The sequence below is a fragment of the Lithobates pipiens genome, unplaced genomic scaffold (assembly GCF_037356315.1).
Source record: "Lithobates pipiens isolate NorthernLeopardFrog02 unplaced genomic scaffold, aLitPip1_a1.2 Scaffold_1, whole genome shotgun sequence".
NCBI classification, from domain to species: domain Eukaryota; kingdom Metazoa; phylum Chordata; class Amphibia; order Anura; family Ranidae; genus Lithobates; species Lithobates pipiens.
Genome location: NW_027507685.1, coordinates 176,131,578 through 176,157,556, shown reverse-complemented (window position 1 = coordinate 176,157,556; position 25,979 = coordinate 176,131,578). Strand labels below are relative to the sequence as shown.

The following is a 25,979-nucleotide window of genomic DNA, read 5'->3' as shown; positions in this document are numbered from 1 at the left end:
ACATATATTTGCAGAGGAAAAAATGTGCATTTATTATTTTTTGTATATGCTCCGGCAAATTCTTCCTCCAGCTTTATCTTCGTACCGAGGTACAGACTTTCAGGTGATGAGCTGAAGGAAGTGTTAATGCACTATGAATGTGGTGATTATCGAACTTGTGTTCCATTGAGAACTACAAGTCCGTGTGCTGCTGTGGCAGAAAGGACTTGAAGCTCCACACAGCCATGCAAATGTATTTGTATGTTGTGTACAGCCTAAATCATCTGGTAAAGTGTGATCTCCTCCTATTTAACCCCTTCATGCTATAGCCGAAAGACGGCTACAGCACGGGCTTAAATTGGGGGAAGGGTGTTCATGTAAGTCCTCCTGTGCTCACGCTCCCATGCGCCCCCTGTGTGGAGCGTGCAGCCTGCTGTGTGATCACTGAGTCCTTTGGGACTCGGCTGATCTCAGAACAGAGTAAAGGGTCAGTCCTGGGCATTTACTAAGTGATCAGCTGTCAGCCAATGACAGCTGACCACATGATTTAAACAAGCTGGTAATCTTCCTTTCTTTTCCTCATGCTGGTAGCGCGAGGAGAAAAAGATAAAGCTGATTGCAAGCTTTTTTAACAGGGCCATCAGTCCCACACTCAGACAGTCACTGCTGCACACAGTGCCCACCAGTGCTACTTCCCAGTGCCCAACAGTACAGCTAATCAGTGCCCACCAGTGCTACCTATCAGTGCCCATCAGTGCTGCCAATCAGTGCCTCATCATCAATGCCATCTATTACTGCTGCCTATCAGTGCCACCTACTAGTGCCTATTAGTGCCACTTATCAGTACAGCCTCATAAGCGCCCACCAGTGCCACCTCATCAGTGCCCATCAGTGCAGCCTATCAGTGCCCACCAGTATTGCGTTATCAGTGCAGCCTATCAGTGCCCATCTGTGGCATCTAATCAACGCTCATCATTGAAAGATAATAATGACCTGTTTTTATAACAAACTATGAAAACCGTTTTTGTTTTTTTTTCAAAATTGTCGGCCTTTTATTGTTTGTTTAGCAAAAAATAAAAAGCCCAGCGGTGATTAAATACCACCAAAAGAAAGCTTTATTTGTGTGAAGAAAATGATAAAAAATTTCATATGGGTGCAGTGTTGCATGACCGCGCAATTGTCATTCACAGTCTGACAGTGCTGAAAACTGAAAATTGGCCTGGGCAGGAAGGGAGTATAAGTGCCCAGTAAACAAGTGGTTAAGGAGAATAAATAATTACTGGCCATTGTGGAACTTTTATGTGTCAGTGGATCATAGAAAGGGTGGGCATTTTTGGGATTATGATGATTGACCATTGTGGTTGTGAACATCAGAAAAAGGTGGGGTGCTCCCCTGTGGTAATAAAAGGTCACTGTGGTACTCTCTTGGTTTAGTGGACAGCAGAGAGTGCTGCAAGGTCAGCTAATTGTTGGTGCAAGGAAACCAAAAGAATGAACAAGGGTACCATTATAGCTATAACAGATTGTGCATCCACTGTCAGGTTTCAAAAACAAAGACTCTGAGCTTCTGGATTACATAATCATTTTTGAAGAGAGAAAAATGCGTCTAATACATTTTGAAGAAATTGATATAGATCATGTATGGGAATCTCAATATGATTGCCATAGTACAGTTGGTATAATGTGTATTTTAGGAGCATTTTGTCCTCTAGATGGAGGTTCGAGAGATAAAAGGCCCTTTAATGATTTGCTTTCTAGATGGAGTTCAAGAGAAAAAAAAATGTGTTTTGAAACCTGTGCGGTCACCTCACTAGAAAACAGGGTGCTGGCGTTGGAGCAGGAGAGAATCCAGCAACGAGAGGTGACCGCTGCTATGCAGCTACAAGTGGAGGAGGTTGAGGATCGCAGTCGTCGCTCTAACGTGCGACTCCGGGGCATTCCTGAATCCGTAGAGACGGGAGATCTAGGTGAGGTGGTACTGGGGGTGCTTCGTACAGTGATGGCTGACTCGAACGTGACCTTTGAACTAGACCGTGTCCATAGAATCCTGGGACCTGCCTCAACCGACCCATTGAGACCAAGGGATGTGATCTGTCGGTTCCATAGTTACACTCAGAAGGAACTAGTGTTACGTCGTGCATGGGAACATGAAACAGTAGACTTAGAAGGAGCCCAGGTGATCTTGTTGCCAGATCTCTCTAGGGCCACGCTGAAATGCAGAGCCCTGCTACGTCCCCTACTGGATCTTGCTAAACAGCGTGGTTATTCTTATCGCTGGGGATATCCTCTGGCGGTGATTTTCAGGAAGGAGTCGTCTACATTTACACTCCGGGCTCCAACTGACCTCCCAGCCTTGTTTAATTTCTTAGGTGAGGAACCAATCCCGATCCCGGATTGGCAACAACTAATGCCTCACATTTTGAGTAGACCGGGTGGTCCCCTACACAACGGGTCATCATCTAGTCGCCACCAGCAATCAGGAAGACGACGACGTTCTGTACCAGGTGAACCACCGCATGAATAACCTAGGGGTAGGTCGTGGTAGGTCGTGGTCCCCCCCGTGGTCCCCCCCCCCCCCCACGATGGTCCCCTCCTCCACGACGGCTACTTGTATAGGACACTAGAGAGATATTCCCGATGGAAGATGGATAGGTACTCTGTTATTGGGTAATGATTATTCTTCACCATTTCGGGGGGGGATAATTTTGGGGAGGTAGTGGGGTTATGGGGTAAGATGTATAAGATAGGTTAGGTGAGAGACTGTGAGAGATTCGCCTCCCTAGTCCCTAGCCCCACCCGCTCACCCCGCTTAGACTTAGACTGCTACCCTACGGGGCTCATTGATCCTATGACTTTGCCCGTTGGGACGGGGGTTTATGAGAAGGAACAAGACGAACCCACGTACGTATTAAGCCTTCTACAGGACCCTATGGAGGAGCCTAATTCCCAATAAGTTTAAATGTTTCTTTTTGGGTTCCTAAACACTCTTGAGGACTAAAGCCCCATACACACTATCAGATTGTCTGCTGATTTTTTCCTTCAGATTTACCAAAACCATGTAGTACAAGGGCCTGCCTGATTGCATACACATTGAAACCCCTAAGGTTTGACCTCATATTATATGGTTTTGGTAAATCTGATGGAAAAAAATCAGCAGACAATCTGATAGTGTGTATGGGGCTTTACTGTGATGCTGTGATGTTGGGATAGTGGATTTAGTAATAAGGATATAGACGGGGGATTTTTTTGTTTTTTTTATGTATGAAGGGACTTGGGTACTGGATTGAAGGGTTGAAGGGTAGAGGTGGTGTGGTAATTAGAGGAGACCGGGAGTTGAGGGAAGGTAGAGATATTTTTGGTATGCTTTATGTATATGTTTTCCCCCCCTTTTTTTTTTTTTTACGGTCCCTACCCTGACCCCTCTCCCCTGCCCTACGCCCTCTCTTTTGTCCCCGCCCATGCCCAAACCTTTTTTTTTTTTTTTTCTTTCCCTCCCGCTCTCTTTCGCTGGTTGTTCGCTGGTTGTCTATTATTAGTATTGGTCTCTGGGAGCGAGTACAAGACTTAGTGGTTAAAATCGGGGTAGAGAATATATAAGTAACCCAGGAAACCGATGATTCGCTCCAGAGTTATATGCATGTTATATGCATGTATGTGGTATTAAGAGGAGGGGAGTGGGTTTTTTTTTGTTTCCCTGTTATGACCACTGCGGACCTGACGGGTTCCCCTGTGCGTTCCCAGTTTTTGGGTGCGTCGGGGGACCCCCTCTAGGTTTTGCTGAGTAAAGAGATGGATAGTGCTGTGTTCTAAAGTTTTCTGATTAGTGGTACAAATACGTTGCCTAACGGTTATTTACATATGCATATAGATACTGGATATATTATATTTTTCTCTCTTTTTGCCGAGCTTGGGGGGCTTGAGATCCGGGGACTCCCTCTCCGGATTGCTTACCCACTTACCCATTTAGGACGGCGCTTTAAATCCAGCATAACGCTGGTAAGTGCTTTAGCATAATCGTGCTATTTTAGTATAATATCTCTGGATTAGTAAATCCAGGATAACTTTTTCTTTTTTTTCCCCTTTTTCTCCTTTTTTCTCCTTTTTTTTTTTTTTTGTGTGCTGCTCTTTTGGTTTCTACTGGGGACGCGATGGCAGGCTCTTTTAAAGTTATCTCTTTGAATGTCAAGGGACTGAATTCCCCTGAAAAAAGGCGAGTGCTCCAGCGGGAGTTGAAGACATCTCATATAGATGTAGCATTTCTTCAAGAAACTAATTTTAAAACTATTAGCCTCCCGATACTACGTTTGCGAGCTTTCACCCATGTTTACCACTCTACCAATTTATCGTCTAAAACTAAGGGGGTTTCCATCATGATTTCTAGTGGCCTCCCTTGGGTCATGCAGGATTTACTGGATGACCCTGAGGGGCGCTTTTTGTTTATTAAAGGTAAAATAGGAGAACTTATCTTTACTTTTGCTACAGTGTATGCCCCCAATGAACGTCAAGATGTGTTTCTTAGTACGATCTTACACAAACTATGTGATTTCCGTGAAGGTCAGATGATATTGGGAAGGGACTTTAATGTCCCCCTCTCTCCGTCAGTTGATACCTCTACCTCTTGCTCCTCGGTCTCCGTTGCGTTAAGAAAACGGATATCTAAATGTCTATTGGCCGATCAGTTAATGGACGTTTGGCGCTTACAGCATTCAGGGGAATGGGACTATTCTTTTTACTCTCCCCCTCATAGATCATATTCAAGGATAGACTTTTTCTTGATACCACATGATCAGCTGCATTTAGTGAGTGCCTCTTCCATTGGCCATATTACATGGTCTGACCATGCCCCTGTAACTATTACATACGAGCTTTCTAGGCAGTTCTCGCCCAGATCTACTTTTTGGCGCCTAAATGAGAGCCTCCTACAGACGCCAGAAGTTCTGGCGGATGCAACAAAGGAATTGGGCCTCTACAGGATTGCGATCAAGGGATAATTTGGGAGGCTCACAAATCGGTGCTCCGTGGAATACTTATTAAGCATGGGGCACGCATTAAGAGATTACGTAACGAACAACTGACCAAACTTTATCAAGACCTGGCCCACGTGGAGGCGCAACATAAACATGCCCCTTCACGGGGTTTGAAGATTGAATTGGGGATGCTTCGCACCCAGATTACAGATTTACTCCATTACAAAGCAAAGGCAGCACTTCAATTTTGTCGTAAACTGACCTATGAGCCAGGAGACAAGTGTGGGAAATTATTGGCAAAATCCGTCAAGGAACTGAAATTAGCTTCCTTTATACCACAGATGACGACTGACAAGGGTCAAAGGGTCTCGACCCCGACACAAATAGCGGAAGTTTTCGGAAAATTCTATGCTAATCTTTATAATATACCAGACTCAGAAGTAAAGCAAACCGATATAGATAGCTATGTAGCTAGTGCTGGCTTAACGACCCTTTCATCAGAGTCAAAGGAATCCTTGGAAAACCCGATCACGTTAGAAGAAGTCCAAACTGCAGTGGGCTCATTGAAGTTGGGTAAAGCTCCGGGCCCAGATGGATATACGGCGCAATACTATAAGATCTTTCTCCCTATTCTTGGCCCGCAGTTAGTGAACTTATTTAATGCTCTGAGCTCGAACGTGGATTTTCCATTAGATACTCTTAGAGCCCATATTTCGTTAATCCCTAAGGAAGAAAAAGACCCAGGACTCTGCGGGAGCTATAGGCCTATCTCCCTACTCAATTTAGACTTGAAATTATTTTCTAAAATTCTGGCAACCCGAATGGCCCAATACATGCAGTCCCTTATTCATGCTGATCAGGTGGGGTTTATCCCCGCCAGAGAAGCTAGGGACAATACTATTAAGGTGCTTGCTTTGGTACATAAAGCAAAATCTACAAAAACTCTGTGTCTTCTTGTAAATACGGACGCTGAGAAAGCCTTCGATAGGGTTAATTGGAATTTTATGTTTTCGGTCCTTCATTATATAGGACTGGGAGACCGGATGTTGACATGGATTAGGAAGATATACTCATGACCCTCAGCTCAAGTTAAGGTGAATGGGGTGCTTACATCTCCGATATACATAAGGAATGGGACTAGACAAGGTTGCCCGTTGTCCCCTCTCTTGTTTGTACTGTCCCTGGAGCCTCTATTAGCTTCTATCCGCCGGAATTCGGACATTATGGGCCTCCATATGGGTACCACTGAATGTAAAATATCTTCTTTTGCAGATGATATGTTGTTTTCACTCACAAACCCCAGAATTTCTTTGCCAAACTTATTTCGAGAATTTAAGTCTTACGGGAAGCTCTCACATCTGAAAATAAATTTTCTAAAGTCTGAAGCTATGGGGGTAGCTATCTCTTCGAATGTGTTACAGGATTTGCAATCGGGTTTTCGGCTTAAGTGGACAGACTCAGCTCTTAAATATTTAGGTACTTATATTCCAGCAGATATTGCGCATACGTTTAAGTTGAACTTTCCCATTCTTATGGTTAAGACTCGCAACCTGCTGCATAAGTGGCACTCGGGCCTTCATTCTTGGTTCGGGAGATGTAACTTAATTAAAATGAGTATACTTCCTAAGTTTATATATCTTTTCCGAGCTCTTCCGATCCGGATCCCGGCTCCATTTTTCAAACAAATTCAAACTTTGATCACTCAATTTATATGGGCACATAAAAAACCCAGACTTAAGCGCTCCCAATTAACCCTATCCAAACAGGGGGGGTTGGCCTTACCTGACTTGCGACGTTACTATTTGGCTTCCCATTTGGGGCGTATTTTAGACTGGAATCGTAACAACCTCACTATGCTTTGGGTTCAACTAGAGCAATCCCAATTGGGTTTTCCCTTGAGAAGTGCCATTTGGTGCTATCAAGCACTACCGGCAGAGATAAAATCACATCCTACTATTGGGGCGACATTGAAAACTGGTTACTTAATTGCTTCCCAGAATAAGCTTACATCTCTGACATCCCCCTTGTACCCTATATTAGGCCATCCACATTTTGAGCCGGGGAATTATTCCCAAGAATACAAAGGTCTCAGGGATTCAGCACTAGACCATGCATCGAAATTTGTTATCTATGGGCAGTGGCCATCTATGCCCTCCTTAACTGATCCGATGGGGTTATAGCGCTTAACATTTTGGAGGGCAGCGCAACTACACCATTTCTTGCACTCTATTCCTAACCCCCTAGCTTTCACTAGTCCTTTAACAGGATTTGAGGTATTATGTAGGAGTGAAGGACCCTTGGCTCATAGTCTCTCTCAGATTTATGCTCTTTTGAACAAGCCAGAGGACCACCTCCACTTGTCTTGTATATTAAGATGGGAGAGAGACCTTGGCTGTGTTTTCTCCCCAATACAGAAACAACGTATTATCACTTTGACTTTTAAAACCTCGTTGTGTACTAGGATACAAGAGATGAACTTTAAAATTTTCACCAGGTGGTATTTGACCCCATCGAAACTACGTAAATGTTTTCCGTCTGCCTCCGACAGGTTTTGGAGATGCGGCGAAAATGAGGGTACGTTGCTCCACATTTTTTGGTCATGCCCTAGTTTGCTGCATTTTTGGAAGGAAGTCCGCCATATAACACAAATGTTTACGGATTTTCCCATTCCAGAAGAGGCTGTTTTTTTTCTTCTGCACCACTCTCAGATTCCCATTAAGCAGTATAAAAAATCTATTTTGCGACATTTATTGAATGCGGCGAAATCCTGCATTCCCCTTTATTGGAAACAGAGCTCTCCTCCCTCTATTGCACATTGGATCAAGAAAATAGAGGATATAAAGAAAATGGAAGATTTGACTCTGACGGCTCAGAATAAACAAGAAATTTTTAAACAGACATGGGATCCTTGGAATGTCTTTTTACTCTCGCTGGAAGGACGTAGCCTACAGGTGTCTTGAAGCTAAGCAGTTTCCCCGGGCCAGTCCATGTGTTATGATTTGCCATCGCACCCTGTTCAGCTCTGCCTAGTTCCATTCTGTCCCCTGGGACTTTAAGGGTGCGGCAGGAAGAATACAATTAAGAGCAGTCATTTGCCCTTAGTACACGATCAGATCTATTATACCAATTTTTTTTTTCTCTTCTTTTTTTTTTCCTTCTTTTTTATTATCCCTGTGGAAAGAGTGAAAATAGGAAAGACGGTTCCCCCCCCACCCCCGGAGAGGGGCTGGGCTAGGGGGGTTTGGTACTAGGGAGACCCCGGATCTTGGCTTTGTTCTTCCTTTTTTCCTTTTTCTTTGATACCTCTTAAAGGTGGAAAGCCTGATTGTTATTGTCTGTATATTCTTAATAAGATTTATGTATCTGCCTTATGTTTTGTACTTATCTGCTTGTATCGTACCCTGGGGACTGTCTTCCCTTGTTTGGAGCTTCCCTTGTTTGGAGCTAATAAAATTATATTTGAAAAAAAAAAAAAAAAAAAAGAAACCTGTGTGTTACCTGTAGGTACAGTGAATATCTCCTAAACTTTCACTGTTTAGGAGATATTTACACTGCATGTAGCCGGTGATGTCCCTTCAGAGCTCAGTGGCATGGTCAGTGACTCCCGCGTGCATGCGCCAGAGTGGAGTGGCCAATCAGACGGCTGGAGCGTGCAAACCCAGAAGGTGGACCCAGTGAAGATTGAAGCTCTGTCAATGGTGACAGTGCACCACTGGAGGGCTTTGTTCTAAGGTAAGTATTTCAGAATGTACTAGTATGCAATGCACACAAGACCATTATACCATTGTTTTGCAGGGGTTTAAAAAAAAAAAAAAAAAAAGAGCAGTTCACTACTGCTTTAATATTTTTTCCACTGTACTTTCTAAATTGAGATCAAGAAGACAAGGTGGTCATTTAATGGTTTTGCTTTGGGGTCAAAGCCTTATTATTTATTCAGCCTTATTATGTAATTATATATGCAACTAGAAGACACTTTATCGCACCAGAATTAAAAATGGTTTTAAAGGCAAGCTGTAATGAGCAGGGCTCTCTGATTCCTACCGTTTAAAGGCGTTGTAAAGTTAGGTTTTTTTAAATCTTTTTTTAATAATTCAATCTTTATTAAACATTTTCTCTTTTATTACAATTTCCATTTACATATTGTTTTCACATCCTATGATTAACATAGTAGAATCAATTCTCATATATATCAAATCTGAGGATTGGCTCCCCCAGCGCCTCCCGTCACCTACTTCCTTCCCCCTCTCTCTTCCCTTATAATATATCCAACAGGGGAGGAAAAAAAACAAAAAACATAACATACATTCTATGCAATAAAGATAAAAAACCTTCTGTGTGTAGCAGCCTCCCCAGCAACCTCCTTATTGCTTACCTGAGCTACTTATCTCTCCAGCGATGTCCACGATCCCCTCAGCCATCCAGGACACTCCTCCTAATTGGCTGAGACAGAGAAGTGGTGTCATTAGCTTCTGAGGCTGTCAATCAAAGTCAGTCAGCGTGTGGCATGTGGGAGACTCCCAAAATGTATGGAGGAAGGTGCTCTGGTCTGATGAGACTAAAATTTTACTTTTTGGCCATCAAAGAAAACGCTATGTCTGGCACATCACATCACCCAAAGTATACCACCCCCACAGTGAAACATGGTGGTGGCAGCATCATGCTGTAGGGATGTTTTTCAGCAGTCAGGACTGGGAAACTGGTCAGAGCTGAGGAAAAGATGGATGTTGCTAAATACAGGGATATTCTTGAGAAAAACTTGTACTACTTTGTGTGTGATTTGAAGCTAGGACGGAGGTTCACCTTCCAGCAGGACAATGACCCCAAACACACTGCTAAAGGAACACTTGAGTGGTTTAAGGGGAAACATGTAAATGTGTTGGAATGGCCTAGTCAAAGCCCAGACCTCAATCCAATAGAAAATCTGCGGTCACATTTAAAGATTACCGTTCACAAGCGCAAACCATCCAACTTGAAGGAGCTGGAGCAGTTTTGCAAGGAGGAATGGGCAAAAATCCCATTGGTAAGATGTGGCAAGCTCATAAAGACTTATCCAAAGCGACTTGGAGCTGTGATGACCGCAAAAGGTGGCTCTACAAAGTATTGACTTTAGGGGGGTGAATAATTATGCACATTGACTTTTTCTGTTATTTTGTCCTATTTGTTGTTTGCTTCACAATAAAAAAAAATCCTCAAAATTGTGGGCATGTTCTGTAAATGAAATTATGCAACTCCTCAAATAATCCGTGTTAATTCCAAGTTGTGAGGCAACAAAACACTAAAAATGCCAAGGGGGGTGAATACTTTTGCAAGGCACTGTGAACCAAAATACATTCAAAGTGATAGCATAACAATCAATTTTTATTCTTTAAATTGCAGGATATTAGAAGCAATTTGGAATAAATGTCAAACTGGTAGAAATGACCTGGAAAATTCTGTAACCCTTTTCTATGTGGCTAAAAAAGACTTAAAATCAAACTGTAATGCTAAGAATCAAAAGCTAACATATGTTTCTCTTTACAGGTTCAATATTTTCTCCAGTGTTGGTGATGGCCCAAAGTATGTAAGATGAAGTGCAATCAAACATTTTCTTTGTACACTTTCTGACATATTATTTTCCATAAAGAAAAAAGTTCCAGGCGCTAATGACGGACGATTCACCCAAGTGTAATGTAAGCGCAGCTGAACCGCGCTTCTGTCTAATAGCATGGGATTGGATGCTGACATACTAAAGATAGTGTGAGTTGGACAGCGCTCAGAAGCTGGACTCAAGTATTGGATGGTGGCTGCAATAAACCAAATATGCTCTCAAAGAATTGCTGGTTGTAAAAAAGGTGATAAAACAGTACAATTGTTGCATGGTTATGTTAACTCTACCACACTGGCTGCAAAGCTGACTGGGGCATTGATGAGTTGAAGTGTCAGACTAGGAGGATCCAATGGTGGGATGGGGACCTAGAATGCCACGGTGCTGGCCAGATCAGTGTGTGGGGTGCTGGGATGGTGTCAGTGACGCTGGCAATGTGGATGCTCCCAAGGAAGAGATTCCATGGTGAACAGCAAGGAGAAAAGCATCACAGAGGTTCAGACTGGAAGTGACGTGTCCAAGGCCAGAGTGGAACGCAAGCATCCCTGTTGCCGCAACTACCGGTTTTGCATGCATGCATTTTATCAAGTCACATGATTATCGGATAAAAGAAGCTTAAATACCCAGTGTGGGGGTGGAGTAGGGCAGAGATTAAGAAAGGTCTAGACCAATTAACCCATCAGAGTCTCTGCCCATTACAAAATTGGATACTGTTAAGTGTCACTTAGATTAAAAGTTACTATATATATATATATATATATATATATATATTCTAAATAATAACTATATCCGTACTTAGACATAAAATCTTATGTCAATATCTAAACAATGACAATCCATGTTATGTTGTATTATCAATATATATAAGAAATATTAGATGTTATATGAGGTATTTGATAACAAACATATATATATATATATATATATATATATATATATATATATATATATATATATATATATATATTACATTAAATAATAATAAAAATGAAACAACAAATTCATCAATGCTCCAGTCAGCTCCGCAGCCGGTGTGGGACTGTTAACATTACCATGCAACGATTGTACTGATTTTAATCACCTTTTTTAGGCTCCATGCACACTGAAGCTCAAAAAAGCTTTTTCTGGATGCCAGATTTTTGGCAGAAATCGCTGGTTGAAAAACGTGCTTTTAACAGCGTTTTGTACTAGCGTTTATGAGCATTTATGAGCATTTATAAGCATTAGCGTTTATGGGCGTTTTCAATAAAAATACACAGAGGACACTCCAAACTCCCACAATGCATTGAAAAAATAGACTGCCGAACACTAATTAACGTGTGTTTATGAGCGTTTATCGTCATTTGTCATTTTTTGGCGGTGAAAAACGGCACTTTGAGCGCGAATTTCTGGCGTTCAGAAAAAAGCCCATAAACTCCACTGCTCATTAAAGCTAAAAAACGTCCATGTGTGCATGGACACATAGGCTAACAGAGTGGAGTTTATGGGCTTTTAAAAAAAACACCCAAAATCCAATAAACTGCAGTTTATGAGCTCCAGTGTGTATGGAGCCTTACAATTAAAGTACCAGCAATTCTTTGAGAGCATATGTGGTTTATTGCAGCCTCCATCCAATACTTATTATTTTCCATGTCTCATATAGCAGAAGATATAAAATGCACTGATCCCCAGTGGTGAGACATACAGATGTGTGAGGACTTACCGTATATGGGAGCATGGAAATCACTGCCACCCAATTCATCGTCTTTTAAATAGTGCTGCAGAGAGACTCCATGATTGGAGGAAGGGCCTGTCACTTGACTTTGGTGGGTCACGTGACCAGGCTTAGTAGACATTTTTAACCACTTGCTTACTGGGCACTTAAATCCCCTCCTGCCCAGACCAATTTTCAGCTTTCAGCGCTGATGCAGTTTGAATGACAATTGCGCGGTCATACAACACTGTACCCAAATTAGATTTTTATCATTTTTTTCCCACAAATAGAGCTTTCTTTTGGTGGTATTTAATTACAGCTGGGAGTTTTATTTTTTGCTAAACAAACAAAAAAAGATGCAAAAAAAAAAATCATGTTTAATAGTTTGTTATAAAATTTTGCAAACAGGTAATTTTTCTCCTTCATTGAAATGCGCTGATGAGGCAGCACTGGTGGGCACTGATAGGCTGCACTGGTGGGCACTGATAGGCACAGTTAAGGTGGCACCGATAAGCACAGATAAGGCAGTACTGATGGGCACAGATAAGGCGGCACTGATGGGCACAGATAAGATGGCACAGATATGTACCACTGATAGATGGGACTGATGGTCACTGATAGGTGGCACTGATAGGTGCCTCTGATAGGTGGCACTGCTGGGCACTGATGGGCGTCACTGATGGGCACTGGTAGATGACACTGATGGGCACAGATATGTGGCACTGAGGTGCAGCACTGTTGTTGAGGCAGATTGTGGGCACTGATGGGTGGCACTGTGGGCACTGATGGGTGGCACTGTGGGCACTAATTGATGGCACTGATGGGTGTCACTTTTCCCATACTTTACATGGCACTGGCAGGGGGCAGGTGGGCACTGATGCGCTGGCCCCAGCTCGCCGTGATCGGGACTGAAGTCCCTCTCACGGCCGCCGGTGATCGGCTTTTTTTTTTCTCCTCGCGCTGTCAGCAAGAGGAGAAAAATAGCCGATTACCGGCTCTGTTGTGATCACATGATCAGCTGTCATTGGCTGACAGCTGATCACGTGGTAAGGGGTCGGGATCAAGCCCTTGCTCGGATCTGTAATCAGGTGAGTCTCATAGACTCGCTGATCACAGAGCACGCCGCGCGCGCCCCTCAGGGGGCCCGCTCGTGCACGGGACGACTTCAATAGACGTCGTCCTGGCAAAGCAGGTCTGCGCTGTAGCTGTCATTCGGGTATAGCGTGGATCTCAAGCGGTTAAAGCACACTGTTGTACTTTAGAAATATGTAGTGTTTTTTTTTTTAAATAGTGGTATGGTTGCAGGAAGGGCATACAACATCAATATACTGTACATGAACCCTTTAATGAATATAGTATATTATCACTCATGTTAAATACCCAACCATGTGCAAAATTAAAATAAAAGGAAAGAGAATTTTTGCTTGCGCCTGATTGAAGAGAACACAGGATCACTTTATTCACAAAGTGAGAATTCATTTGCTAAATGAAAAGTCTCAACCTCGTTATAATAGAAAGCCTGTCTGTGTGATTTAGCAAATACACCTCTATGTACAGATGCAGATTTATAAATGTTCTGCTAAGTGTGCGAGATATCAACAAACTAAATGTTTGCTTACTACCTTATTTTGTAATGTAGAGAAAAAAATATGTTGAGTATATATATATATATATATATATATATATATATATATATATATATATATATATATCTCTCTTTGTTTATATATATATATATATAAATATAAATATATATATATATATATATATATATATATATATATATATATATATATATATATATATATATATATATATATACACATATATATCTATATATATATATATATATATATATATATATATATACATATATCTATATATATCTATATATCTATATATCTATATACATATATCTATATATATCTATATATATCTATATATATCTACATATATCTATATATATATATATATATATATATATATATATATATATATATATATATATATATATATATATATATATATATATATATATATATATATATATAGTCAGGATGAGAGGGAGGTTGTTGTTTGAGGATCCAAAACATATTAAACACCTATAACTAAGATTTCATATTTGATGGGGCTGACCCTTTCAACTCATATACACAGAGGAGTATTCTTAAATTCTTAAATAAATTATGATTTTGCATTATATGATTTTTATTTTTTTTTTCATTTGAATACATTGCAGCTTCAACAACTACAGCAGCACCTATTCCAACTCCAACTACTATAGAAGCATCAACTACTACTACAGAAGCACCAACTACTACAGAAGTACCAACCACTACAGCAGCTCCAACTACAACTGCGGCTCCAACTACTATAGAAGCACCAACTACTACTGCAGTCCCAACAACTACAGCAGCGCCAATTACTACAGAGGCACCAACTACTGCTGCAGCACTCACTACTACCACAGAACCAACTACCACTGCAGCCCCAACCACTACAGCAGCTCCACCTACAACTACAGCCCCAACTACTACAGAAGCACCAACTACTACAGAAGCACCAACTACTACAGAAACACCAACTACTATAGAAACACCAACTACTACAGAAACACCAACTACAAATGCAGCCCCAACTACCAATGCAGCCCCAACCACTACAGCAGCTCCAACTACAACTGCAGCTCCAACTACTATAGAAGCACCAACTACTACTGCAGCTCCAGCTACTATAGAAGCCCCAACTACTACTGCAGTCCCAACAACTACAGCAGCACCAACTACTACAGAGGCACCAACTACTGCTGCAGCACTCACTACTACTGCAACACCAACTACAACTGAAGCCCTAACCACTATAGCAGCTCCAACTACTACTGCAGCCCCAACTACTACAGAAGCAACAACTACTACTGCAGCCCCAACTACTGCAGAAACACCAACTACTACTGCAGCCCAAACTACTACAGAAGCACCAACTACTACTGCAGCCCCAACCACTACAGCAGCACCAACTACTACTACTGTGCCAACTACTACAGAAGCATCAACTACTACTGCAGCGCCACCTACAACTGCAGCTCCAACTACTACAGAAGCATCAACTACTACTGCAGCGCCACCTACAACTGCAGCTTCAACTACTTCAGAAGCACCAACTACTACAGCAGCCCCAACCACTACAGCAGCCCCAACCACTACTACTGTGCCAACTACTAGAGAAGCATCAACTACCACTGCAGCACCAACCACTACAGCAGCGCCACCTACAACTGCAGCTCCAACTACTACAGAAACAGCAATTACTACTGCAGCTCCAACTACTATAGAAGCACCAACTACTACTGCAGCTCCAACTACTACAGAAGCACCGACTACTACTGCAGTCCCAACAACTACAGCAGCACCAATTACTACAGCGGAACCAACTACTGCTGCAGCACTCACTACTACTGCAGAACCAACTACCACTGCATCCCCAACCACTACAGCAGCTCCACCTACAACTGCAGCCCCAACTACTACAGAAGCACCAACTACTACAGAAACACCAACTACTACAGAAACACCAACTACTACAGAAACACCAACTACTACTGCAGCCCCAACTACCAATGCAGCCCCAACCACTACAGCAGCTCCAACTACAACTGCAGCTCCAACTACTATAGAAGCACCAACTACTATAGAAGCACCAACTACTACTGCAGTCCCAACAACTACAGCAGCACCAACTACTACAGAGGCACCAACTACTGCTTCAGCACTCACTACTACTGCAACACCAACTACCACTGCAGCCCCAACCACTATAGCAGCTCCAACTACTACTGCAGCCCCAACTACTACAGAAACAACAACTACTACTGCAGCCCAAACTACTACAGAAGCACCGACTACTACTGCAGCCCCAACCACTACAGCAGCACCAACTACTGTGCCAACTACTACAGAAGCATCAACTACTACTGCAGCGCCACCTACAACTGCAGCTCCAACTACTACAGAAGCACCAACTACTACAGAAGCACCAACTACTACAGCAGCCCCAACCACTACAGCAGCCCCAACCACTACAGCAGCCCCAACCAATACAGCAGCCCCAACCAATACAGCAGCCCCAACCAATACAGCAGCCCCAACCACTACAGCAGCCCCAACCACTACTACTGTGCCAACTACTAGAGAAGCATCAACTACCACTGCAGCACCAACCACTACAGCAGCGCCACCTACAACTGCAGCTCCAACTACTACAGAAGCATCAACTACTACTGCAGCGCCACCTACAACTGCAGCTTCAACTACTTCAGAAGCACCAACTACTACAGCAGCCCCAACCACTACAGCAGCCCCAACCACTACTACTGTGCCAACTACTAGAGAAGCATCAACTACCACTGCAGCACCAACCACTACAGCAGCGCCACCTACAACTGCAGCTCCAACTACTACAGAAACAGCAATTACTACTGCAGCTCCAACTACTATAGAAGCACCAACTACTACTGCAGCTCCAACTACTACAGAAGCACCAACTACTACTGCAGTCCCAACAACTACAGCAGAACCAATTACTACAGCGGAACCAACTACTGCTGCAGCACTCACTACTACTGCAGAACCAACTACCACTGCAGCCCCAACCACTACAGCAGCTCCACCTACAACTGCAGCCCCAACTACTACAGAAGCACCAACTACTACAGAAACACCAACTACTACAGAAACACCAACTACTACTGCAGCCCCAACTACCAATGCAGCCCCAACCACTACAGCAGCTCCAACTACAACTGCAGCTCCAACTACTATAGAAGCACCAACTACTACTGCAGTCCCAACAACTACAGCAGCACCAACTACTACAGAGGCACCAACTACTGCTGCAGCACTCACTACTACTGCAACACCAACTACCACTGCAGCCCCAACCACTATAGCAGCTCCAACTACTACTGCAGCCCCAACTACTACAGAAACAACAACTACTACTGCAGCCCCAACTACTGCAGAAACACCAACTACTACTGCAGCCCCAACCACTACAGCGGCACCAACTACTACTACTGTGCCAACTACTACAGAAGCATCAACTACTACTACAGCGCCACCTACAACTGCAGCTCCAACTACTACAGAAGCACCAACTACTACTGCAGTCCCAACAACTACAGCAGCACCAATTACTACAGCGGAACCAACTACTGCTGCAGCACTCACTACTACTGCAGAACCAACTACCACTGCAGCCCCAACCACTACAGCAGCTCCACCTACAACTGCAGCCCCAACTACTACAGAAGCACCAACTACTACAGAAACACCAACTACTACAGAAACACCAACTACTACTGCAGCCCCAACTACCAATGCAGCCCCAACCACTACAGCAGCTCCAACTACAACTGCAGCTCCAACTACAGCTCCAACTACTATAGAAGCACCAACTACTACTGCAGTCCCAACAACTACAGCAGCACCAACTACTACAGAGGCACCAACTACTGCTGCAGCACTCACTACTACTGCAACACCAACTACCACTGCAGCCCCAACCACTATAGCAGCTCCAACTACTACTGCAGCCCCAACTACTACAGAAACAACAACTACTACTGCAGCCCCAACTACTGCAGAAACACCAACTACTACTGCAGCCCCAACCACTACAGCAGCACCAACTACTACTACTGTGCCAACTACTACAGAAGCATCAACTACTACTACAGCGCCACCTACAACTGCAGCTCCAACTACTACAGAAGCACCAACTACTACAGAAGCACCAACTACTACAGCAGCCCCAACCACTACAGCAGCCCCAACCACTACAGCAGCCCCAACCAATACAGCAGCCCCAACCACTACAGCAGCCCCAACCAATACAGCAGCCCCAACCAATACAGCAGCCCCAACCACTACTACTGTGCCAACTACTAGAGAAGCATCAACTACCACTGCAGCACCAACCACTACAGCAGCGCCACCTACAACTGCAGCTCCAACTACTACAGAAACAGCAATTACTACTGCAGCTCCAACTACTATAGAAGCACCAACTACTACTGCAGCTCCAACTACTACAGAAGCACCAACAACTACAGCAGCGCCAATTACTACAGCGGCACCAACTACTGCGGCAGCACTCACTACTACTGCAGAACCAACTACCACTACAGCAGCTCCACCTACAACTGCAGCCCCAACTACTACAGAAGCACCAACTACTACAGAAACACCAACTACTACTGCAGCCCCAACTACTGCAGAAACACCAACTACCAATGCAGCCCCAACCACTACAGCAGCTCCAACTACTACAGAAGCACCAACTACTACTGCAGCCCCAACCCCTACAGCAGCACTAACTACTACTACTGTGCCAACTACTACAGAAGCATCAACTACTACTGCAGCGCCACCTACAACTGCAGCTCCAACTACTACAGCAGCCCCAACTACTACAGCAGCCCCAACCACTACAGCAGCCCCAACCACTACAGCAGCCCCAACTACTACTACTGTGCCAACTACTAGAGAAGCATCAACTACCACTTCAGCACCAACCACTACAGCAGCGCCACCTACAACTGCAGCTCCAACTACTACAGAAGCACCAACTACTACAGAAGCACCAACTACTACTGCAGCTCCAACTACTATAGAAGCACCAATTACTACTGCAGCTCCAACTACTACAGAAGCACCAACTACTACCGCAGTCCCAACAACTACAGCAGCGCCAATTACTACAGAGGCACCAACTACTGCTGCAGCACTCACTACTACTGCAGAACCAACTACCACTGCAGCCCCAACCACTACAGCAGCTCCACCTACAACTGCAGCTCCAACTACTATAGAAGCAATAGTTACTACCGCAGCCCCAACTACTACAGAAGCACCAACTACTACAGAAACACCAACTACCACTGCAGCCCAAACTACTACAGAAGCACCAACTACCACTGCAGCCCCAACTACTGCAGAAACACCAACTACCAATGCAGCCCCAACCACTACAGCAGCTCCAACCACTATAGCAGCTCCAACCACTACTGCAGCTCCAACCACTACTGCAGCTCCAACTACCACTGCAGCTCCAACTACCACTGCAGCCCCAACCACTATAGCAGCTCCAACTACAACTGCAGCTCCATCTATTATAGATGAACCAACTACTACTGCAACCCCAACTACTACAGAAACACCAACTACTACTGCAGTCCAAACTACTACAGAAGCACCAACTACTACTACTGTGCCAACTACTACAGAAGCTTCAACTACTACTGCAGCACCAACCACTACAGCAGCGCCACCTACAACTGCAGCTCCAACTACTACAGAAGCACCAACTACTACGGAAGCACCAACTACTATAGAAGCACCAACTACTACTGCAGCTCTACCTACTACAGAAGCAACAACTACTACTGCAGTCCCAACAACTACAGCAGCGCCAATTACTACAGAGGCACCAACTACTGCAGAACCAACTACCATTGCAGCCCCAACCACTACAGCAGCTCCAACTACTATAGAAGCAATAATTACTACCACTGCCCCAACTACTACCGCAGCCCCAACTACTACAGAAGCACCAACTACTACAGCAGCGCCAACTACTACAGCAGCGCCAACTACTACAAAGGCACCAAGTACTACTGCAGCACTCACTACTACTGCAACACCAACTAGCACTGCAGCCCCAACCACTATAGCAGCTCCAACTACAACTGCAGCTCCAACTACAACTGCAGCCCCAACTACTACTGCAGCCCCAACTACTACAGAAGCACCAACTACTATAGAAGAACCAACTACTACTGCATCCCCAACTACTACAGAAGCACCAACTACTACTGCAGCAACACCAACTACTACTGCAGCCCAAACTACTACAGAAGCACCAACTACTACTGCATCCCCAACCACTACAGCAGCACCAACTACTACTACTGTGCCAACTACTACAGAATCATTAACTACTACTGCAGCCCCAACCACTATAGCAGCACCAACTACTACTGCAGCTCCAACTACTACAGAAGTACAAATAACCACTGCAGCCCCAACCACTACAGCTGCTCCAACTACAACTGCAGCCTCAACAACTACAGAAGCACCAACTACTATAGAAACACCAACTAACACTGCAGCCCCAATCACTACAGAAGCACCAACTACTACAGAAGCACCAAACACTACAGAAGCACCAACTACTACAGAAGCACCAACGACCACTGCAGCGTCAACTATTACAGAAACACCAATTACTACTGCAGCACCAACTACTATAGAAGCACCAACTACTACTGCAGCACCAACTACTACTGCAGCACCAACTACTACAGAAGCACCAACTAATACTGCATCACCGACAACCACAGCAACACTCGCTACTACTGTAGCCCCAACTACTACTGCAGCCCCAACCACTACAGCAGCTCCAACTACCACAGAAGCACTATCTACTACTGCAGTCCCAACTACCACAGCAGCCCAAACAACTACAGCAGCTCCAACTACAACTGCAGCCCCAATCACTACAGAAGCACCAACTACTACTTCAGCCCCAACAACCACAGAAGCACAAACTACTACAGAAGTGCAAACTACCACTGCAGCCTCAATCACTACAGAAGCAGCAACTACTACTGCCCCTCCAACTAGTACAGAAGCACCAACTACTACTGCAGCCCCGAAAACCACAACGGCCCCAACCACTACAGCAGCTCCAACTACTACAGAAGCACCAACTACTACCACAGTCCCAACCAGCACAGCAGCCCCAACAATTACAGGTGCACCAACTACTATTGCAGCACCAACTACCACTACAGCCCCAACCACTACAGCAGCACCAACTACCTCTACAACTCCAACTAAAACTGCAGCCCCAACAACCACAGAAGCACCAACTACTACTGCAGCTCCAACTACTACAGAAGCACCAACTACTACTGCAGCTCCAACAACTACAGCAGCACCAATTACTACTGAAGCACCAACTTCCACTCCAGCCCCAACCACTACAGCAGCTCCAACTTCTACAGAAGCAACAAATACTACTGCAGCCCCAACAACTACAGCTACACCAACTAGTACTGCAGCGCCAACTAATACAGAAGCACCAACTACTACTGCAGCTCCAACTACTACAGAAGCACCAACTACTACTGCAGCCCCGACAACCACAGCAACACTCACTACTACTGCAGCCCCAACCACTACAGCAGCTCCAGCTACAACTGCAGCTCCAACTACCACAGAAGCACTAACTACTACTGCAGTTCCAACTACCACAGCAGCCCCGACAACCACAGCAGCCCCAACTACAATTGCAGCTCCAACTACTACAGAAGCACCAACTACTACAGCAGTCGCAACTATCACTACAGCCCCAACCACTACAGGAGCACCAACCACTACTGCAGCTCCAACTACTACAGAAGCACCAACTACTACTGCAGCCCCAGCAACTGTAGCAGCACCCACTACTACTGCAGCCCCAACTACTACAGAAGCACCAATTACTACTGCAACTCCAACTACTACAGAAGCACCAATTACTACTGCAGTCCCCACAACTACAGCAACACTCACTACTACTGCAGCACCAACTACCACTGCAGCCCCGACCACTACAGCACCTCCAACTACAACCACAGGTCCAACCACTACAGCAGCACCAACTACTACTGCGGCTCCAACTACTATTGAAACACCAACTACCACTGCAGTCCCAACCACTACAGTAGCACCAACTCCTACTGCAGCCCCAATTACTACAGAAGCACCCACTACTACTGCAGCTCCAACTACTACAGAAGCACCAACTACCACTGCAGCCTCAACCACTACAGCAGTACCAACTACTGAGGCAACTCCAACTACTACAGAAGCACCGACTACCACTGCAGCTCTATCAACTATAGCAGCACTCACTACTACTGCAGCACCAACTACCACTTCAGCCCCAACCACTACAGAAGCACCAACTACTACAGAAGCACAAACTACTACTGCAGTCCCAACAACTACAGCATCACTCACTACCACTGCAGCACCAACTACCACTGCAGCCCCAACCACTCGAGCAGCTCCAACTACAACTACATCTCCAACTACTACAGCAGCACCAACTGCTACTGCAACTCCAACTACTATAGAAGCACCAACTACTACTGCAGCCCCAACTACCACGGCAGCCGCAACCACTAAATCAGCTCCAACTACAACTGCAGTTCCAACTACTACAGAAACACCAACTACTACTGCAGTCCCAACTACCACAGCAGCCCCAACAACTACAGCTGCACCAATTACTACTGAAGCACCAACTTCCACTTCAGCCCCAACTACTACAACAGCACCAACTACTACTACATCTCCAACTACTACAGCAGCACCAACTACTACTGCAGCCCCAATAACTACAGCGGCATCAACTACTACTGTAGTGCCAACTACTACTGTAGTGCCAACTACTACTGCAGTGCCAACCACTACTGCAGCGCCAACCACTACTGCAGCACCAACCACTACAGAAGCACCAACCACTACAGAAGCACCAACCACTACAAAAGCACCAACTACTACAGAAGCACCAACTACTACAGAAGCACCAACTACTACAGAAGCACCATCTACTACTGCAGTCCTGACAACTACAGCAACACTCACTACTACTGCAGCACCAACTACCACTGCAGCCCCAACCAATACAGCAGCTCCAACTACTAAAGAAACACCAACTATTATCCCAACTACCAAAGCAGCCCCAACTACTACAGCACCAACTACTACTGCCGCACCAACTACTACTGCTGCACCAACTACTATTACAGAAGCACCAACTACTACAGAAGCACCAACTACTACTGCAGTCCCAACAACTACAGCAGCACTCACTACTACTACAGCACCAACTACCATTGCAGCAGCTCCAACTACAACTTCAGCTCCATTTACAACTTCAGCTCCAACTACTACAGCAGCACCAACTACTACTAGAGCTCCAACTACTATAGAAGCACCAACTACCACTGCAGCCCAAACCACTACAGCAGCACCAACTACTACTGCAGTTCCAACCACTACTGCAGCACCAACTACTACAGAAGCACCAATTACTACTGCAGTCCCAACTACCACAGCAGCCCCAATAACTACAGCTGCACCAACTACTAAGGCAACTCCAACTACTACAAAAGCACTGACTACTACTGCAGCCCCAACAACTAAAGCTACACCTACTACTACTGCAGCACCAACTACCACTGCAGCCCAACCCAATACACCAGCTCCATCTACAACTACAGCAGCACCAACTACTACTGCAGCTCCAACTACTATAGAAACACCAACTACCATTACAGTCCAAACCACTACAGCAGCACCAACTACTATTGCAGCACCAACTACAACAGCAGCCCCAACAACCACAGCAACACTCACTACTACTGCAGCTCGAACTACAACTTCAGCCCCAACCACTACAGCAGCTCCAACTACAACTACAGTTCCAACTACTACAGCAGCACCAACTACTACAGCAGCACCAACTACTACAGCAGCAAAAACTACTACTGCAGCACCGACTACTACTGCAGCACCGACTACTACTGCAGCACCGACTACTAGAGAAGCACCGACTACTACAGAAGCACCGACTACTACAGAAGCACCGACTACTACAGAAGCACCGACAACCACGGTAACACTCACTACTACTGCAGGCCCAACTACTACAGCAGCTCCAACTACTACAGAAGCACCAACTACTACTGCAGTCCCAACTACCACAGCAGCCCCAACAACTACAACTGCACAAACTACTACTGCAGCACCAATGACCACTGCTGCCCCAACCACTACAGCAGCACCAACTACTACTGCAGCTCCAACCACTACAGCTGCACTAACTACTATTACAGCTCCAACTACTACAGAAGCACCAACTACCACTGCAGCCCAAACCACTACAGCAGCACCAACTACTAAGGCAACTCCAACTACTACTGCAGCCCCAACAACTACAGCAGCACTCACTACTGCAGCCCCTACCACTACAGAAGCACCAACTACTACTGCAGCTCCAACTACTACAGAGGCACCAACTACTACTATAGTCCCAACAACTGAACAATCTACAACTGCAGGTCTAACATCCACAGCAGTACCAACTACCAGTGCAGTCCAAACAACTACAGCAACACCAACTACCACAGCAACCCCAACAACTAGAGGAGCATCTACTACTACAGCAACCCCAACAAATACAGCAGAAAAAACAACCATAGCAGCCCTAACTAATACAGTAGCCTCCACAGCAACTACAGCACCAACAAGTACAGGATCACCAAATACCACAGCAGCCCCAATAACTATAACTGTGGCTTCAACTACTACAGTATTACTCACCACTACTGCTGCCTCAACTACTACAGAAGCACCAACTACCACAGCAGCCCCAACTGCAACCAAACTAACTAAAACTGCTGTCCCAACAACTACAGCAACACCAAGTACTACTGCAGTCCCAACATCTACAGCAGCACCAACTACCCCTGCAGCCCTAACTACTATAGCAGATTCAACTACCGCTGTACTCCCTACAAATACCACAAAAACAACTGCAGCTCCGACATTCACAACAGTACCAACTAGCACTGCAGTCCCAACTACTACAGCAGCTGCAACTATAATTGTGGCTCCAACATTTACAGCAATACCAACTACCACTGTATTCCTACCAACTGCAGCTACAACATCCACAGCAGTACCATCTACTGCTGCAGTCCAAACAACTAAGACACCACCAACTACCACAGCATCCCTAACTTCTACAGCAGCACCAACTAGCACTGCAGCCCCAACATCTACAGCAGTATCACCGACCACAGAAGCCCTAACTACTACAGTGGCATCTACAACTGCAGCACTGACTACCACAGCAGCTTTAACAACTGTGGTCTCAAGTACATCTACAGCTACTACTATAGCAAGATCTACAACTGTAACATCAACTATTACTGCAGCACCAACTAATACAGCAGCCCCATCTACAACTGCAAATGCCACAGGTACTAATCTACATCTTTTAATCCTCAAATTGCTAGTGCAAGAAACGGTGCTAGAAAATCTGCAGTTACTACCACCACTTGTGTAGCAATACCCACTATATTTACCACTTACTTGGCTATCACATAAAGAAAAAAACAAGCAGAAATGCAGCCTGCACAAGTACTTGAAGCTATTTCAAGTACTTGCGTAGGCTACATTTCTGCTTATTTTTTTAAACTAATACTTGCTCTATGTAATTCTGCTTCACTAGTTGCTATTGCAGGACGTGTTATTGCTTCATCATGTATTATTACACTACCCATCACTACTACTGCTTCTATGAAACTGCCAAAATTGATTTATTTCTTGAAAAAGAAAACACTTGTGAACCAATAGAGACACAACAATCCCTTTGAGTGTTGAAGCTTGTGTCCCCCAGAATACAGCAAACACACAAACGCACAGTTCTTTTGCCCTTAGTTAGCTACCTTAAAGTGGTTGTAACCCTAAAGCCCTGTACACACGAGAGGACTTATGTCCGACAGACTTCCGAAGGAGTTCTGCCGGAGTTCTGCCGGAGTTCCGACAGAGTTCTGACGGACTTTTCGACTGAGCGGACTTGGCCACACACAATCACACTAAACTCCGACGGATTCGAACGTGATGACGTACGACTCGAC

At 44.7% G+C, this 25,979-nt stretch overlaps 1 protein-coding gene across 1 annotated transcript; it reads left to right on the top strand.

Annotated features, from left to right (window-relative positions):
- Positions 1-4,127: 4,127 nt before the first annotated feature.
- On the top strand, positions 4,128-25,405 carry LOC143987571 (uncharacterized). Its single transcript, XM_077486396.1, has 4 exons — positions 4,128-4,533; positions 4,905-5,519; positions 10,467-10,502; positions 14,463-25,405. Exons 1-4 carry the CDS (start codon positions 4,128-4,130, stop codon positions 25,403-25,405), a joined length of 12,000 nt encoding a protein of 3,999 aa, XP_077342522.1.
- Positions 25,406-25,979: the final 574 nt, after the last annotated feature.